The 20,244-nt window shown below is 35.5% G+C and overlaps 1 protein-coding gene across 7 annotated transcripts in view; it reads left to right on the top strand.

Moving 5' to 3' along the window:
- The window catches only part of PSMD14 (proteasome 26S subunit, non-ATPase 14), a 46,215-nt gene that overhangs the window by 5,925 nt on the left and 20,046 nt on the right, over positions 1 to 20,244 (top strand). For all 7 annotated transcript variants that reach the window (XM_064434738.1, XM_064434735.1, XM_064434733.1 and 4 more), the window contains 5 exons: positions 2,059 to 2,110; positions 16,323 to 16,394; positions 16,720 to 16,839; positions 17,965 to 18,035; positions 19,005 to 19,155. In XM_064434738.1, coding sequence (XP_064290808.1) covers positions 2,063 to 2,110; positions 16,323 to 16,394; positions 16,720 to 16,839; positions 17,965 to 18,035; positions 19,005 to 19,155 — 462 coding nt within the window. In that variant the 5' untranslated portion in view covers positions 2,059 to 2,062. The remainder of the gene's footprint in view (positions 1 to 2,058; positions 2,111 to 16,322; positions 16,395 to 16,719; positions 16,840 to 17,964; positions 18,036 to 19,004; positions 19,156 to 20,244) is intronic.

Raw genomic sequence — 20,244 nt, 5'->3', positions numbered from 1 at the left:
TAAATATACTTCTTAGTTACTCTCTAGCCCTCTTTAGTGTCAGGGGAGATGAATCATTGGGTGGGTTTCAATGGAGGAGGATCTACCACAGAGGAGTAACATGAACTGTAGTTGGCGTTAATTTGTGGTAACATTGTGACTGTTTTATTGAAGCCATTTAACATATGCTTACATAATATCTTTAAACAGCAACTTAACCTTTCCAAGGAAATCCTCCAACTTGGTTTGGAATTTATTGTAGTTCAGGATAGAAAAGCATATACGTTGTGTGCAGTTTTTGCCTCTAAAAAAGAAGCTTGGTGAAAATGACTTAGTGAAGAAGTGAAGCATAACCACTGACCCTTTAATAAACTCCTTTTTAATTTATATGTTGCCAGTGGAGCTTTAAGAAAGTACTTACTGCTAGGTGAGGCTGCACTTTTTGGATTTGCAGGTTCTACAAAATCAAGAGAGTGAATTAAATGATATATTAAACAAATAGTCTGATAGCTCACTGAACTGGGAAAGTGAATTTAGCAAATAGGGCAGGTATTTCTGATCTATGTATCTTGGCTATTGCTATGAAGTTATTAAAGTAGGAAGTAAAATGCTGCTTCTTTGTTTTAGAAGCTTAAACTATTTGTTTTAACCTTATACAGAAATAAAACTTGTTAGTCTTTAGCCAGTAAAAATTCTAGCAAATATCAGAAGAAATTATGAAAATCATGGTGACCTTTACCTTCAGCATGAAGGTTTTTTCATATACAAAGCAAATATATTTTTCAAGTTCTTTTGCATAATTGTTTCAAAAGAAGGCTATTAAATTAATAAATCTGAAATCATGTATATAATTCTCTTATGTGTAATGTGACATCTGCTTGGAGGATGAATGTATTTTGGAAATCATACTTTGTGTTCTCAATTGCTTTCAAAGCCTAAACAGGCTTTATTGTGTTGTATTAAAACTTGTCCAATTAAGACCATAATTTTTGATGCTGTATCTTCTATTTCAAAAATAAAATAAGCCAATAAAATTTTCTGGTTTCTGGAAGCCTTGGAAATTGCTTGATTTGGTGAAAACAGCTGTTTAAAAATTAATGTTCAGTAGAATTTTTTTTATTTTATCCATAAGTTTTGTTATATAGAGCTAAGAAGTTGAACAAGCCAAGTAAGCATGATAAAGTTCTGTTAAAAGCTGGAGCAGGACCTGTACCTAGGTATCCACTATGATATAGTAGATGTCTTTTCAACAGCAGAAAGTGAAGAAACTGTAGAGGAAGAAACAGCAGTGTAATTTTTTTTTGTTGGGCACCTTAGCAGCCTTTATTCCTGAAGATCACCCCCTTGAAAGTTACAAGACACAAAAACTGATGCTTTTTTTTTTTTTTTTAAGGAAGACGTTTCATTGATTGGAATAATCTTGCACTAAAGCAGTGACACATGCAAGACTGGGAATGTATTAAATGACTGTACTGTCACTAGTCTTCTAACTATATACACATTAAATGTTTACTTTACAGTATTTCTTTTAGTATAATGAGTTCATTAAAAAAAAGCTTTTGATGCTAATTCAGAGATCCATAATCTGCTTAGTGTCTTTCACATGTAGTTTTGATGATAACTGACAAGCTGTAAGTTAATTAGCGTGGAACTTACTAATGAGGATGCTAAAATCCTTACTTTAAGATTTTTATTGATGATTTCTGAGCAAATGAAAGTAAATTCAATTGTATATCTAATAAGTTTTAGGAACTTTCTGGCTGTAGGTACTGATCATAAATAACCAAAATCCCCCAATTAATTGACTGATGGGAAAGTTTTGAGAAGTTTGACAAGAGTGTTCATCTTCAGAAATGGGGATAACCCAAAACCAAAGCAATAAAGCAAAGTCTGTTAATTAGCATGGAAGACAGCTTCTTGAATTAATATGTGGTGTTAATTAACAGGAAGTCTGATGTTGTGTTGTAATTACCACCAATATTTTTGACATACTGAGTGACTGAAGGTGAATTATATAGATAACAATTTAGTAAACATTTCGAGCTTGGGAACATTTTTCCTTTGTTTCTGTTTTTCTAGAAATATGGATAGACTTCTGCGACTGGGAGGAGGTATGCCTGGGCTGGGACAGGTTAGTATATAGCTTGTCAATCTTTTCTTTAAAATGAATAAATTCTGGAGTACTTCTTCTATTATACTGTCATATTTTTAAAACAGCATCAAAAAAACAGAGTTCACAGTAATAATCTTTGACTCAGATTTTATAAATGTATGCATATCTTTGTTATAACCTGGCCTTTTTTTTTTTAAATATGAGTATGTGTGTTGGCCATAAGTTTACAGAATGTTTCTAAACCTTTCTTTTTGTGTCTGAGCATTTTAAAATTTGTATTGAATAGCACTGGAAACACATAATACATTTTTTAAAAATACAGTTTCCAATAATATGGAATTTCAGAACATGAAGGGTATTTATTCTAAATGGCCAAGCACTTCCACTGCTCTTTCATAAATTACGTATTTCACTTCTTGGATCACATCGTAAATGGGGCATTATAAGATACTGAAGTATATGTAAATTTCAAGAGGTAATTTGAATTGAGTTTATCACTTGTGGGTAGTTGTAGCTACCTGTATGTATGTTTTATTGTGTCTCCTCTTGTTGATTGATCTCACTTCTGTAACTACTCACAGCAAGAAGGCCTCCCTGGCAGCTGTCCTGTTCCAGTGAGAGACCTATTCACATTGTATGGCTTCTCCTCCCTCTACAGCAAGTCCTAGTGCTTTTTTCCTTGATCAACTGACATGGCCAGCAGTCTTCAAAAATAAAATCAAGTTGATCTTGTTACATTGTGCTGATTACTGTGGATACAGGGGAAAAAATAATTAGGAATGTATTTGTTTGAGGTCTGTAGGAAGAATTATTTCCTTAAGGAATGGGCTCCAGTGTAATTTCCTCCTTTGGTTGGCTGCAGTAGCTGGCCTTTCTCTGTTTCCTCATCTACCTCCTGGTCTCTTTCTAAGTCAAGAATCCAGATTCTTGTTCTGGAGCAATCAGTTCTGTATTTCTTGGGCTTCAGGATGTGTGTCCAGGGTTTCTTCTGGGATGGTTGAAATTGCCAAACCCAAAGCTTCTTTTGTTGGTGTATAGTGTGTTTATGTCCGGTATAACTACATAAACTATAACTACAGGAGTAGTTTAATACTGAAGCATTTGGTGAAATATTCTAGGCTGATCTACAGACTCTAGATATTTTGCCAAATAAGCTGTAACTTTTGGTGCATAATTTTTTTCCCCTTTTTATAGCTAAAATTCTATTCACGTTCTCTTAGTGAATCTTCAAGCCGCCCTCAGTTATTTTTAGTTTCACTTTCTTAAACAGTTATTTCTCTTGTTCCTCTGAGCTGCCAGCCTGCTTCATGACTCTTCATTTTTTTAACATCTGTGCAGTCTAATCTCTCAAGCTTTCACTTCTTAGTCCTCTCTGAACTTGACGCTTATCAAAGCTGTTTTTCAAATTTACTGTTAACTCTCTGCTGTTTTCTGAATTTTTCATCTTTAACTTGAAGCTTGCTAGAAAACTGTGGCAGACAATGGAACATAACATTCAGAGGAAGCTTGCTGAACTCCTCTGGTAGCTTTGGCCTGCAAAGCTGCTCTGTGTTTGTTTAAATATGGAATTGTCTCTTAAATGAGTTGATGAGTATATGTTGGATTAAAAAAAGGCATAAAACTGAACTGCTCTTTACTCAAGTTGCTGCTTGAACTGGATGTCTTGACTACATTTGTAGTCTTTTGGTTTATTGAATCAGCAGGAAGGCTTTTCAAATAGAATATTTTAATGTCCTTAAAATAGTGTGTTTCAAAGGACACATAGTGTGTTTCAAACACACTATTCTGAGTATCAGTTGATGATAATTGTGATTGAGAGATAATCCAGAATGAATCAGGTGTCCTTGAGATACAAGAGAGGAGAAAGGTATTTCTTGGATGTATTTTGTAATGCTAGAAAGCAAAATTATTACCATTTGTTTGCACTAGAGTGTTTTAAGCAATAGTACAAGGCTTTTTGTTCTTATTGCTGTGTCACAGTTGTTTTAAAGGTTGAACATAGTAAAAACATCTGACTGAGCCATTACCAGCATAAGAATCATCTGTATATATAGTCTGGTAGAAAAAGAGGCATTTTCAAAGTAATTTTATCACTTAGTTTGGAGATTGCTTTTGCTTGTAGTTTGGGGTCTGCTTAGCAAGAGGAATGCATCGCATAAATTCTGCTAAGAGTCTGTTTGATTTGCTTTGTAAGTGATGTTAAAGTACTGGCAGATGCTTGGTGCACACAGTTCCTGTTTGATCTCTGCCAAGGCATTCTTTCTCAGTGACCTGCTTGAGCTTCTTCGGCAGCAGTTACTTGGCTCTTTCCTTTGGCAAAATTACCTCTTCTGGTTATTGTCTCATTTAGGTTTTCTTGGTCTCCTAAATTTCCAAACTCAGATATGTTGTCCCAAATGCACTTCAAATTCGTGTGTTTGCAATATGCTTTTCAAATCTTTTGGTGTAGTGTATTACACTTGAGAACTGCTGTTCTGAATTTGTGGTTCTGTTTCCTTACTTCCTCATTCAGGTTGCTATTGAGGGGTTGATTGGCCTTCAGGTGTCCAGAGGTGGTCAGTGCTAAATCCCATCTACCTTAAGCCTGTCTTCAAATGGCTAATAAACAAATCTTTAAGGAAGTAATCTTAAACTGATACTTCAACAATAAACTTTCTTTCCAGTGACATATGACTTAGAAATCTTGAGGCATTCCTTCTCTTTTAAGCATAGGTGGACAAAGGGCTGTCTTAGTAGGGCAGGAGGTGGAAAAGAGAAGAGAAGGGAAGAGATTCTTACAACTTTTGGCATCACATAAGCCATTCACAGTATTTTCTGACAGTGTGGTTGGTCATTAACTGTGTTATAGCAAGGTACCTGTGTTTAGTTTTGAACTTGGTGCCAGAAGTGTGACCTCCTTTGGAACACTGCTTCATGCAGAAATTGTGTCTTACCTAACTGGTGTTGTACCTGGTTCATAAGTTGGTTTGTCTTCAATTTATGCTCTTGTGATAAATGCATAAGATGAATGAATAAATAAATGAATGAAGCCTTTTAGAAAAGATGTAAAAGATTGAAAGGGTTGTGATGTCACAAAGAAAATCTTAGGACTTCAATTTCACTCCTGTAGTTCATGGGAATTGAGATTTTGGCATTGCCCTTGTTCTTCACTTACATAGTCTCCTCTCTCCCCTTCTGCCCCTTGTCATGTTGAGTTTTTCTACTTGTCTTCTCTTTCCTGAATCATTCTTTTCTGTTTGTCCCTCTGGAATACTGCCTACCACAGAATTTCACTAGTGGTTTAGTACTTTGATTTGCATTGTACATTTGCTGCAGACAAGTGAACAGGTTTGTGGGGTACGTAAAAGCATTCTGCTTATGTAGCAGGCAGGAATTTGGAGCAACACTCCTCTTCATTTTGTATGCTGAACTATTGTTTGCTGGTGAAATCAGTTCCACATATGCCTCTATTAGGCAATCCCACTGCAAAGGGTGTGAGCAAATTAAGTGCAATTGTAGCCAAGCTTTTCTCCCCATCACTTGCAGACTAGTAATTCGAGTTCAGCAAGTTCTTGTCCACACTAGCACATGTTGTCTGTTTTTCTGAATCCAGATGTGATACAAAGCAGTGGAATAATAACACTTTTAAGAGGCTTTTAAAGTAATTTTTCATTGCTTGTTACATTTTTGAAAGATTCATTTACACTGCTCTGTTAGTGCCGACAACTGTTCTAGTACAATAAAATATAACTGATTATGTATTTTTGAATTAACATATTTGATGACAGAGGGGAAGGGGAAAAATTCCAATGGGAAGGGAGGGGGAGACAGAGAGCTGACCTGTGTCTTATAAGGAGTGTTTACACCTTGACTTGGAATATAGAAAAAGAAGTGCAGATAGCTATTTTATTTGAATCATGGACTTGCCAATTAGCCATCAAGTGCTTCCATCTGTGAAATAGTTGATCAGATGGGTTAGCTGGGATGTTTCCAGATTAGGGCATTGTAAATGGCACTTGAAAACTGTCACTTTGATTAGGAGGTTTCAAATACTGCACTGCTTGGTGCTGTGGAACCTTTTTCCCCTCATAGGATCTTGGGGTTTTTAGAACATGCTTTTCCTGTTTAGTAAATCTGTGGCACCATTGGAGCTTGGGAGACCTGCTGCTGATCTAAAGTTCTGCTTTGTGTGCTGATCTAGTCAGGGTGGTTGTTGGAGGACAGCACAGTGCACTCTTTTGTGGGGCTTCCAAAGAGGAGTGGAAGGTCTGGCAGACAGAGGAGGGTCAAGCTCTGTGTAGATCATTCCCAATTAAGAATTAGATGCAAATTTCCTTGAGGTGCTTCATTAAGCTGATGTGTCATTTGAGTACATGACTTTTTCTTGCATCTTACATCTTCCATATGTAAACAAAAGCATCCATCAACAATAAAAAACTTTGAACCCAAAACAAACCCAGGCAACCCCATCCCTCCTCTCCAAAAAAAAAAACCTAAAACAACCCAAAACCACGCCAACAACCCAAGCAGGAAAAACTGCAGTACCTTACCCTCTTACTGAAAATTATTTTGGTTCATTGATTCTTGAAACAGCTTGTGTTTTAATTTGAAGGGTGTAAATGTGTTGTCTTTAATTAAGTACCTTTTTCATTGTAAAGCTGTAGAGCGTTCTGGTATCTCAGTATTGGTTTAGCTGTGTGGCTTTCTCCTTTCTGTGTCTCCTGGGTATGTATGCTTTATGCAGTTTGAATTGTGGTGGTACACTGTTGTCTGCTTCTCATACGTATTTGAAGCTTCAGATACATCTTTTGATAATATTTTGCCAGGGGAATAAGTCTGTATTATAGCTCTTAAAATTGTGCATCGTTCCTGTGCCATTGCTTCTGAGACATTTTCCAGCAAAGTTCTCAAGTATGAAGAATGTTACTATTTCTAGTATTCAAATGTAATTCCCAGTAGATGAGATGGTGTACAATTTGGGGGAGTTATTCCAGTTCTACTTTTTTTCCCTGGAAGCTGTCAACCCATTTAAGGAATAAAAAAAATATTCTCAATGACAAACATTTTTCATCCATTAAAAATATCCACCATGAAATCTTAAGTTCAGAAAACTTAATTACCTGTATTATCTTCCTCAGAAAGTCTCAGCATCAGTTTTTATATACAAAATATATTATTTTGTTTTAAGGAGAAGAAAACAAACTGTGCTGTTTCACTTACTTTCACTGTCTGGGATGAATGTTTTACTGCAGTGCTTAGTGTTTTAGTACAGGGCTGCTCAATGAAAGCTTCCTATCAGATTTAGGGTCCAGGTAGGGCCTGGGTCTGGTTTTGCTGGAAATGGTAACTCCATGGATCACGTTAGGCTTGTTTGAAAGTTGCTGGGGGTGGCACAGCAGAGTATAATTCTCATACATTTGAAGTACAGTTGAGTCATTGTATGATTTGTCTCCTAAGGAGCTAATTGGGAGAGGAAAAGAGAAACCTCCTAGATCTGGTTTAGGAGAAGTCATAATTTTACTTAAACCTGGTGTGTAATTTGTGTTATAAAGGCTGTCTTAAAGTAGGATGGCTGCACTACAGATATGTGTTACATATTAATCACAAACAGACATAAAACTAAAAAAGTTAGTGGATTGTGTCCGAGCATTACAGTTTGATCTGATCTGCTATTTTACTCAGGAGAACATTTTGAGCTGCCTCTTCTTGGCCTCAGATCTTAAACTTCTGTATTTCTAATAATTAGGCAATTAGATTCTCTCTCCTCAATTTAATTGCCAGTGTAGTCCAGCTGACTTTTGACTTTCTCCAAAAGAGACAAAGGAGCTTGGGCAAGGAAATGAGTGTAGCCATAATGAGAAAGAACATAGGGAAGAAAGGGTAAAGAAGAGATATCTTTGTGCATTTGGCGTTGCACCTATTCTCTTGTAATGTTCCTTTCTGCAAGCAGGAAACAGCCACCCTATAGTGATGAATTTATTTCTTTTGGAAATTGTATCTTCTTTCTGAAATCCCATGCAATTGAATATTATGTTGCAATGCTACTATGCAGCACCTTTGAGCGAGGGTTTCTCTTTTTTTCCTGCTGTGTAGAAGAGTCCTCTAAGTTTTTCTACGAAGTTTGAAGTGGTTTTGTGTTACAGTGGTGTGGTTGGGGGGGGTGGTGGCTGTTGGCTGGTCAGTTGTTTTTTTTCAAGTATTGCAAACAGCTGACCTTGCTGTGTATTGCCACTGAGTCTCCCAGTTCACCTGCCTGTACCCAGAGGACCAGCTCTTCACAGCAGTGGACCTACTGGCATATAGAACCCAGTGTATTCTTCTTCATATTGAGGAGATAACTTGAACTGCTTTGCTTCACAAAGTGTACTTTAGGGTGAGCTTAGGCAGAACCTGCTGAGGGCTATCCTGCCTTCTTGGCAGAACTGTGTTTAGAATAAGGTAATTAAAAATCTGCATTGAAACAAGAGTACAGGAGACAGACAAAATTACAGGTGCTTGACTCATCATCTGCCTTGAGGCTCTCAGTTCTAAATCCCGATAACTTCTGTATTGCTGATGGGAGTAGATAACAGGTTAGTCCTGGCTTTTTTCTGGAATGAAATTGACCTCTGTATTTTATTTTAATTTCCAATAGATTGAGGCTGTGAAAAACAATAGCTCTTTTCAAAAAGATGATGTACAGTGTTACTGAGAATTTCTTTTGTGTCCCTAATCTTACGGGTTTTTTCTATGGCATTGTAATAGAATCATAGAGGTTTGTGTTGGAAGGGACATTTAAAGGTCATTCAGTCCAAATTGTCCTTATGCTTGATAAGGAATATTGACCAGCAATGCAGCACACCTTCCCCTTTGAGTTATGGGTCTCAATGAATGTGTAGATTAAATGGGGTCGAGATAGATGAAACACTGACCTAGATTACACTTAAGCAGCCATTTCATACAACAGTTGTGTTGGGAACATTGTGGGAAGTCTGACTACTGCAAATTGTATCAAGGTTATATATGTAAGTAATTTTATATCATGAATTCATGTTAATATAGAGTAGTAAACATTTATTTCTAATAATAATAATAATAATGTTCTGTGTCTCATTAAACTAGAGACTATTTTTGTTTGAAGTTCTGCTTAGTTAAAAACAATCAAATAACAAACAAACCAACAAAAAAAACCCAAAAACCAAAACAGGCAAAAAAACAACCAACCAACCAAAAAAGCCAGAAACAATCCCTCCACCAAAACCATAGCAAAATACCAAACTAAAACCCACCCCACACACACTAAAAAAGAAAACCACAGAATACCACCCTATATAAACTAAAATCCTAAATAAGCAGAAAGCTAAGCAGTAAAATTCTGGCTCTGCACCAAAGAGGTGTTGGCAAATTTATGATCCCAACCCGTTGAACCAACTGCTCAAAGCTATACAAAGTTCTGTGTTTTGTAATTTTGGTTTTGAAGAGGAAGGGAGATGGGAAATGTTATATATTTCAAGTCCATCTATATTGCTGTTCGTGGAGTTCTGTTGTAAATGTGAACCTGGGTAAACTTTTTTTAGGAGACAGAATTTTGTAAAACATACTGAGATAGTTTTTATCTAGCCTGTTAAGGTGGGTTTTTTTTCAGAGACTTTTCAATTTAAGGTAGCAGTTGATGTCACAATACTTCCTTAGTATCCCTATTCCATTTTGGAGTCTCTGAGACTAAACATATTACTGCAATTTTTATTTCATCTGACATATGGTGTAACAAGACAATGTGATCCTTCGAGAAATCTAGGCTGTTTGTTGAGACTTACAGTATTTTGTGGTCTGTTATGCATGCTTGTTTATAATTGGTATAAAAATGGACCTAAACATACAAACTGTTTAGACATAATGGTAGCTTCAAAATCTAATCCTGTTGATGTGGAACTAACTACAAAATTGTGTGTGTAATAGCTTGAAAATAGCAATAAAATTTCAAATTGCTACTAATTTTAGTGTGTGATTCACAATGCAAAGTAATCTATTTTCCCCTTTTTTATTGAGCTCACTGATTTTTTAATATTTTTGTATGACCGCAGTAATTTTCTCTGTCATGACTGATCATGTTAACTTCCTGTACTGCAGAAAATGCAATACATGGTTCTAGTGCTTGTCATGACAAAGTTGTTAGGATATTCTGGGATCTCAATGGTTCTTACTCCCTTTGCCACTTCCACTGATGGAACATGAGTTGGTAATTTCCAGAACTGTATTGTCTCAGTACAAGAAGCAAATGGTTCCACAATCCCAACTCTGCTTAGATTTTTAGGCTTCGCAATGTGTAAAAAACACTGTGCTGATCTAAGAAATTTCTTATTCTTTATATCAATATCTCAGCAGGTTGTACCACTTACTGGCAAAAAGTAGAGAAGAGCAGTGGTACTCTGGTGAACTTTTAAGGCCTTAATATCATTAACACCTCTACCTCCTTTGCACACTTGCTCATGTCTGTCCTCTCTACAGCTAGTATTTTGTAATGGTTTTTTCCCACTGTACTAAGTTGTACACAGGAAGTTGAATTTACCTTCACAACATAGCAGCTTTAAGCTCACTTTAGGTGCCTCATCATTCCATGTATCTTTTAATATAATAAATTATTATTTTATAATTATTGTCATTGTGTTTATACCTCAGTTGCCTTTCTCCCCTTTACCTATGTAATAAAATGTCATCTTTACCTGTAACACTTGTTCTGGAGGAGGTAGAGAGGGGTAGTGAAGAAAAATTGTGGGATGAATAAATTCAAAAGTATTCCAAGGGGACTTTTTGTCTTTTTTTTTTTTTTAGCTGATCTTTCTCAATTGTCTTTGGATATAACAGCTGAAAATATGTAGTGAAAGGGTTAAGTCGGCATGAAAGAATTCATTTCCACTTTAATGACCTAGCCTTGCTGGGTTAGGACGATGGGGAACATGCTTCTGACTTGTACTCCTATTGCCAATTAACACCTCCTATAACAGGTTGCCTCAGCTAGTCATTGAAGCAGAGGCAGTAGAAATAGTTTACATGCAGCTTGTTTTTCACACTAGTTGTTTAATACTCACAAAATTAAACTATTAAAAGGTTCTTTCTTAGCTTACTGGGAAAGAAATAAAACATGATAGCAGTCATTGTTTGCTTGTGTCCTATGTTTATGCTTAAATTGTTCCAGGTACAAAAATAAATGGAAGTAGTAATTATTCTTTTATTTTACACAGTAATATGTTGTTTGGTGCATTAAAGCTGAGATATGCTTTACAGCACTTAAGTTCACTGCCTTTGGATTTTTATTACTGCAAAACTGGGTTTTTTAGAAACAGGTATGATGTATTTCAAAATCATCTTTTTGCTATTAACATGAAACCAGGGCAGTGTTTAAGATACATTTAAACAATGGAAAGTGTATCCATTTGTGGAATATTTCTCAGTTCCTTGTGTAATTAATCAAGTCTGCTTTCTGTAACTATTTAAATAAATCTAAAATAGTACAAATAAAGAGCAGTGCTCTAAAATGACACTTTAGTTCACATTTAATAATAAAATTGGCTAAATAATTTATATCAGTTCACACTAAGAGAAAGGTGAAGTAATATACCTAAAAGTGTTAACAAATTTGCTAAAAGGCCTGAGTAGGTAACACTTCAAGGCGTTAGTTTTTATCCTGTAAGAATGGCAAATGCCTTTAACACTTCGTCAACAAGGGTTACCCAAGTAAAGGACTGCTTTTTATATTGGATCATCTCTTTAACTATTTGAAACAAAAATAGTAGCATAATTTAATATTACAACGTAATTTTCTGTCCATAACTTGCATGCAATTATTTTTCCCTTACAAGTCTTACTAAAAAAAAAAATTTGAATAGTGGTCTTAATACTTGATAACTTAATGTTATCAAGTATTATTGAACTTGGAATTCTGCCATTCTAAACAAAAACAATCCTGAAGCTTGGTTGGCTTTATGACGTGGCCATCAGGCAGATCATTTCAGTGACTGGAAGCATAGAGTTGATTCAGAAGAAGCATCAATTTTTCAATAACACACAACAATTTTTTACAGCAGTTCTTTAATAATTACTGTATCCAGCTTATACATGCATAGTTGGGAAAAATAATGTTCAGTATTCCTTGCTTTTTCCAAATGTAATTTTTCTCTAGTTCTCCAAGAAAGACTCCAATAAAGCTGTCGGTATGCAATATTCACTTTTTTGCAGTGAGATGGACAGTCTTCCAAAACTATGCAATGAGAAAGCTGCCCTTTGAATATGATAATGTAACCAAGAACACTAACAGCTCTTTTGCATTGCAGACGCAAACACTTTCTTGTCTAGGTTCCTGATACCAGTTAATTTAATTTGGTGCTCTGCTTCATGAGGTTGGTGCTTCTTTGTTAAAGTTGGCAGGCAGTGAAGTTTATGAACAGTGGTAATAGCACATGCTGTGGAGGGTCAGTGTAAAATATTTGCCTCCATGTAGAGATTAGCTAATAAAATCTTTCTTCTTCTTTGCTTGATGAAAGAAATGCGTAAACTTTTGTGAAAGACTACCAGAATCAGGCCAAAGAGATCTCAAAACACGTAACTCAGAGGTGGCTCCCACATACTGTGTAACTAACACAGGGAAGCTGGGGCTGTCACTCCAGGGCTGTGTTACATTATCAGCCATTTGTGGAAATGGAGGTGATCAGAGATAGAAGATATTGGTTCCAGTTTCCAAATATCTCTGTTTTCAAATTATCTAAAGTCAAGAAAACTACTTGGAAGACCGAAGTTCTATTTGACTTTATCTGTTAAATCTTTGAAGGTTTTATGTTAAGAATTTGATGGACTTTGATTTAGAATTTTCTGTAGAAATACAAATATTTGGCAGTTTATCTTTGGTAGAAAAATAATGTGAAACTTGACCTACAGATTATTTCCTCCTCAGAATTCCTGAATTTCAGTACTCTTTTGAGCAGTTCATTGTAATTGGTATTCAAAACAAAAGAAGGAATATTAACATGAAAATTAATACACATAATTGGTACGATGCAATGAGGACTTAAATTTTCCCATAATCTAGCTGGTAATTAAAATCTATAAGAAGAACAGAGCAGATGGAAAGGAGATAGTGAGGTCACACAAAGAAGCATCAATGACCAAGGAAATACTTGGTATGTGCTGTGTATTTATAAGATGACTGAGAGTTAACAAACCTGCCTTGTGTACTACCATTAGCTAATTTTTACAAGTTCAGGTAAATTGGTTGAACTGCATGGTAAGAGTGGAAACTCATGTTTGATATTTTTACTGTGTCTTGCATGTGCTTAAAATGAAGCAGTGAAGTATGCTGTTGATCCCTCCTAATCCTTAATGTAGTAAATTTTATATCTATTTAAACACATTTAGTATGTAAAATCCTCCACAGTGGATACTATGGCTTTAAAAAAATAGCAAAAGTTAAGCAAGTTGGCTTGCACCAATGAAGAATTCCTTTATTAATTAGCAGAGTTTCCTATGCTGAAAATAGATTGTTGACTGTGGGTGCTGGCAATGAGAATTCAACGTAACTTTTGAAAAGAACTCCTATTTTATCTCATAGAATGCCTAAAGATTTGTTGAAGTATCATATTGGGTATGCCCTCTTCTGCACCATCATCAAGGTAAATGAGCATTTGGATGCTCCAAGGAATATAGAAATCATAAGGAAATATAAGGAACATCCTGCTTTAGTTCCTACCTTCAGTTAAACTAAAGGCTATTCATTTGCCTTGTTACAGAAACAAAATGTATTAATATTTGTTTTCTCCCTGTACATGGTGAATCTACTGACTGATCTCTAAAATGAGAAAAATTTTGAATAATAAGCTTTTATAAATTGAGGGCACAGGCAGCTATATAGAGGACAGAGCTTTGATTAATGCCTCAGGTGCAGGACAGGTATCAGTGTGATTTTAACAAACACTAGAAATTTCATAGAGGAGAGCTCATCCAAGAGCCATAATCTGTGGAGTAAGCTTGAGTTCAAGCCTCCTGATTTTTGAGAAGCTGCTTTCAGTCAAACAGCAAGATTAGCCTTCCAGAAATCATGGAACTCTTTGTGCTAATCTGAGGAAGATTTTTATTACTCTAGTCTTTATTTTAAAAATTATTGAATGGTTTAATGGGATGGTTGCTTACAGTGAAATGTTAAACAAAATCTGGAACAAATGTAGAAATCATTTGGTGATCACAGCATGGGTATTAGGGCTCTTCCTAAAGCACAAGGTTACTAGTTGTTTTTATCTTCCCTTCAGACCATCTCTGGTCTACAACTGGTGGAAAATTGGGAGAGCACTGCATATGAAAAAGGGTTTTGTTAAGAAACTAGAAAGTTACTTTTAAAATTAAAACTCAGGTTACCTGGGCTTTTTTCTTTGCACTGATTAAGTGGAAACATGAGTCTTTGTGCTTTCCAAATTTTAAGTGAACACTTCTAAGTGAATAGACTTAAAATGGGAGAGATAGAGTTTAAAAAGTAAACTGACATGTTTATGGAGAAAAAAAACATGGGAACAGCATTGCAAAATGATTGGGCATTTGAAGCTTTGCCAGTCAATTTAATTGCAGAAAAATCGGGATAAGTGATGCAGGTGCTCTGTCCATCTGGTTCTGGGAAATGTTCTGAAGAACTGCTTTTAGAGTGTTTCAGTGTGGGTGCTAGAGGAGCACTTCTCAACTGGAGCATCTAACTTTTGGTCTGGGGCTAGGCCAGGAAAATACTTGATGAAGGGGTGAGGTTGATGAAAAATGGATTTTTGGTGAGAATACTGTGGAAGGTGAAAAGCAGGGAAACCTGCTGGAAGATGGCTGATGAAAAGACCAAAGTGGCAGAAGAGTGAGTGTAAGAAGTGAGGAAAGGCAGATATTGAGAGATGATGGTCAGCAGTATTAAAGTTGGAAATAGAGGTTTGAAACTTTTAGGAAGTGGGTATGGTTGACAGATCCATGCATATATGTGAGTTTCAAAATGCAAAGTTTGGATGTAGAACTCATAGATTCATTGACTTTAAGGGGGAAAAAACCATAACTGTGTTGATTACTTAAATATTCGGTTTTATCTTCAGGAAGTAAGGGCTTGTGTTGATCGCTGTATCTTGTTTGATGTCATGTGGATGCATGTTATGTTGAATTTTTTCACTTGAAGTGAAAAATTAAGAATTTATTCAAAAGTTATTTTCCACAGTTTTTCTTATAACTATGGAATCAAAGTTCTAAATCTGTAAAGTGTTTGGTAAAGGCACCATTTTTCCTCTTTTAACTTGATGTGGAGTATCTTTTTTTTTCCATAGTTGCTTTGTTTCCCTTCTAAGTTTGCATCACCTTATGTAGAAGTGAACTGTCTTTTCAGTGGAAATTTGGTAATAAAGTAATGAATCTGCTGTTAATTTGCTGTAACGAGGTACACTCATGTAGAATTCTGTATATAACAGCAATATTTCTCTTGTTCCTCAAGAAAGGGACATTTAAACTGCTGCCTCCTGTGTTTTTCAATTTCAACAGTACACGGAACCTGTTTCAACCAATCATTCACACCTGGGACAGTTGTGCTAATTTTTGAATAACTACTCATAAGGCAAAGAGCAAAGTATTTTGTTCACAGCTTTTCCACCTAGGGATCAGAGGTCCGTTTTTTCTCTCACTGTACCAGTGTATCTGCAAAGTACTCCCATAGCCTTTATCTGCAAGTCCTCTTTAGCTGAAAGCTGATGAAGCAAAGGGAAATTGCTGTTTGTGTTGGTGCCAGTTAATCATGCTAGCCCAGCAGCATTTACATTCACACCACTGTAAGAAACACATAGTTAATTGGAGAACTGGCCATATTTTACAGCTGACGAAGGTTAGCATTGCAGCAAGGCTGACTAATGGAAACTTATCTGACTCTTAGCTGAATGGCTTGTAACAGGTTTGTATCCAGTGTAACACTTGCCTGCTTTATATTTGACTGGCTCTGATAAGGTTGCTCTTTAGACTGTGTTGTTTGGGGTGGGGGGGGTGACAGGATGATGACTGGGTGACCTATTACAAAATAATGTTAATGACAGTGCTGTAAAGTAGGGTTTGGGGATTGGGTATGCAATTTTTTATTTTGTTTGTAACAACTACCTCTAACTTATTAAGTCACAATTACATATGCATTTTTATAAGTTTTGCAATATGCAAAACAAAAGAAAATATTTAGAAATTGCAGAATAACAATGATCGTGAAAGTAATTGTTTCTTCTTTTTATAGGGGCCACCAACAGATGCTCCTGCAGTCGATACAGCGGAACAGGTTTATATCTCTTCACTTGCACTGCTGAAAGTAAGTGTTCTGTGTACATACTATGTCTGAGTATAATGCTGGACTTAGAGCACCTGGCAGCAGTCCAGAGTTAATGGACTCGTGTTGCCTAAGTGCTGGTCAGACTTATTTTAAAAACAAATTAATACTGATTGGAGCCCTGAGAAACTTATTTTAATTAGTTCTCTTTTGTTTGGTTTGTTTTTGCTATTTTATAGTTTGTTTCATTTTCCAAAAGTGCTACAAGTTGCAAATTAGCTAGAGATCAACAAAGGCTGAAAAAACTACCTCAAATCAGATTTTAACCTTCTGTTAAACATATGGTGTCATTTGGTCTTAATTCCAGATGTTGAAGCATGGTCGTGCTGGTGTCCCTATGGAAGTTATGGGTCTGATGCTTGGGGAATTTGTTGATGATTATACTGTAAGAGTGATTGATGTTTTTGCAATGCCACAGTCTGGAACGGTGAGTACTTCACATCTAGACCTTGATAATTTTATTTGTTTGTTTGTTTTTTTCCTTAGGGTAAATTTATTTTTTAAAAGGTTTTTGTGCTTTACCTCATTGAAGCAATCTGAAGGTATAAGCTGTGAGTTATAATACAAACAAGTCTAATGGTTAAAGGGCTTCAGTAAAAAGAAATGTAGTCAAAACTTCTTTTTGAGTGAAGGCTAGTACTTAAATGTTTATAGCAATATATGCAGATATTATGTCCTTTTTGTGTATATATAGTGTACTACATGACTTATAAGACTTACGAATTGATAGCTTTCAGAACTCATATACTATGAGCCAGCAGAAATATTCAAAATGTAAAAAGTTTGATTAGAAGTGTGTCATGTCCTTAATTGTGATGGTGCTATATACTTCAAACTTGCTCTCTTAAACAGATCTTAGTTGCATGTCTCTTAAATGTTAGTTCTGTGATTTAAAAAAAAAAGAAGTGTTTAAATTTTGAGTAAGAATATATATTTTATGAACAGATTAAAGAGGTGAAGAGTCAAGGGGCATGATTGGAATTTATGGTGCTTTATTTTGTGTAACTGGAATTAAACATTCTTGAAACAGGCATGGGATAATTCCTGTCTCAACTCAGGGCTGCACTCAATGAAATTTTCAAATTCTTTTGTCCTGAGTTTATTCATGTGCATAATATAAAAATCTGCAGAAAGTCATTATGTGATATTTATCTTGAATAAAACGTGTAGAGCTGAACTTGGGACAAACAACAGGCCACTGTTTGCAGACCAAACAGAGGAGAAAAAGGTGAATTCCTATGTCAATTTAATCATGTTTATTCATAGTAAAGATTACTTAAATAGCAATTCAGAATAATCTTTCAGCATTTAAAAAATCACATTGAAATACATTTCTAAAAATTACATTTTGCATTTAAGGGTGTTCTGTCATGTAGTACTAAAGTATTCAGGTTGCCTTTTTAAACAGATGCTTATGAATATTTTTGTTTGTGTGAAGTTACAAGTTAAAAGATAATATTGCTTCATGTACAGCTACTATGATTTTTTTCTGTCTTTTAATAATATTGCTTCATGTACAGCTACTATAATTTTTGTCTGTCTTTTAAATTAGGGTGTCAGTGTGGAGGCAGTTGATCCAGTATTTCAAGCAAAAATGTTGGATATGCTGAAACAGACGGGAAGGTAAGGCACTGGAAAGAGGGCTGACAGTCACAAGTACTCCCTCAATGGTTTTTAGAAGAAACGGCTGCCTTTCTGCAAAACTTGTGATCTAAGGGCCATTAATAATGTTTAAAAATAAATAATTGCCCCAAAAATTAGGTGAGTAGCATAGCATGTAATTCAGTCCCCCTCATGCATTTCAATTGTCAGGAGATTGTCACTCCTGTTAAACCTACAGCTTTGATTATCACCCAGAAAGATTAGAATGCTGCTCAGTTTAGCATTGGCGATTACTACACAGCACCTGCTTAAATGATTGATTTTTTAATTTAACCCTTTAAATAAAATTTTTTAAATTTTTGAAATTGTAGGTTACTCATGAGCAATTTTAATGAAAAGAAATGGAAAATAATTTTGCAAAAGATCCTAGTATTTAAACAAATTTTTATTTCACTCCTACCTCTCAACAGTTGTCGTCTGCTTGCTCAAATTCTTTTACTGTGGGAAAAACTTCAAAATTAATGTTAGCAAAAGGCTCAGCAGCTGAACAGAACAGTGCAAATTGCTTTTTGACTGAGTTCCTAGTTCTACTGCTGGTTTAATTGATATTTAATCCTTTCCCACCGTTGGTTCCCGTTGTCCATGTCTGAAATGGACTTTCTGCCGTGAAAATTCAACCTTCGACGCCAAGGAGTTAAAGAGTAGATATTTACTCAAGTGCTGAAAGGGTAAAAACTGGTTCAGGGAAGGTGTGGTAACAGGGTGAAAAACTGAAAGCATGATCTACCACTGCTAATATGTATCCCTTAATGATAGCCCTCTTTTGTCGCATTTATTCATGTCCATGTTTTCACCATACTATGGTAATTTAAATATTACTAATGGTGGTTTTTTCACAGGCTCATCGTAATTTATGCCCTGATATGTTCCTGTTTCTTCTTGTGATAAGTGTTTATATTTTTAAAAATCTCAATGTCCTCTTTGTTTCAGACCTGAGATGGTAGTTGGTTGGTATCACAGTCATCCTGGCTTTGGCTGTTGGTTGTCTGGTGTAGATATCAATACTCAACAGAGCTTTGAAGCCTTATCAGAAAGAGCTGTTGCTGTGGTGGTGGATCCCATACAGAGTGTAAAAGGAAAGGTATAGTAGGCTTGCTTTTTATATTTAAGGTACTTCAGTAAGATTTAATACAGAAGCACTGTAAATATGTATAAGTACTTGATTTTTGGAGGCCCATACTGTCTCAAAAAAAAAAAAAATTAAAACCAAAATTTCACTGTAAATTAAAAGATCACTTCCAGTTTGTTCTGCAGCTTACATAAGTAGTCCTTAAACAGGCTAGAAATCTTTGATACTATCAGTACACATAAACGATCATAATCCTCTCTTAATATTTTGCTATTCAGGTGTCACTCAACAGGTTTACAACTAATAATCCAAGTATACGTTGTTTTATATGTTAAATTTTGGCTACAAATTCTGAGATCAATTACTAACAGATTGGAATAGGTTCAGCCCCTTAATGTGGGTACTGAGAATGCGTTGATTTGCAGGCATTGCATATGATGATTTTTATTAAAATTTCTATTCCAAATGTTTTGGGCAATAAAACTTTACAGAGAAGCTGATATCAAGCATTTGAATTTTTGAGAAGTGCGCAGATAAATGATTAAGTATGTTAAATCATTATGAAAAGAGATTTTAACTTGCAAAGCATATTGGGTTATAGTTGTCCTTTGTTGAAATCTCTTTTGTTCTTGTTTAGTTCTCTTTTTATTTCTTTCTAGCCCCATATGCCATTTTCCTATTTCCTGCCTCATGACAGCAGGGAGCAGCTCTATTATCACCTTCACAGAGCTGTCTGCAAATGTGAGAGGCAATTCGATTTTGCTCAACCACAGGGAGAGTGGATTAGAAAAACTACAGAACGTACAGAAATTGGCTAGGTGGTTTACTGCTTTAAAATACTGCTGAGGTGTTTTGTTTGAGCATGCACTCCCATTGTACTGTAGAATAATTATTGAAATGCGTCATGGTATATATGGATGATATTCATGTAAATTTATAAATATTTCAAAAGTGTTCATCTTCTATAAAACTGTAGTAGCATATTTCCTGTGAGGCAGATCTTATTAAAGATACCAAACGCTATGAGTTCACTTAATTTCATAGCAGAATGTTCTGAAGCTACAGTTGCTTTTTCAGTTGTTTTTTTCTTTTTTTTAAAAT

This window comes from Passer domesticus, chromosome 10 (genome assembly GCF_036417665.1).
Source record: "Passer domesticus isolate bPasDom1 chromosome 10, bPasDom1.hap1, whole genome shotgun sequence".
NCBI lineage: Eukaryota > Metazoa > Chordata > Aves > Passeriformes > Passeridae > Passer > Passer domesticus.
Note: the sequence above shows the minus strand (reverse complement) of the source record. Positions and strands in the feature narration are given on the sequence as shown.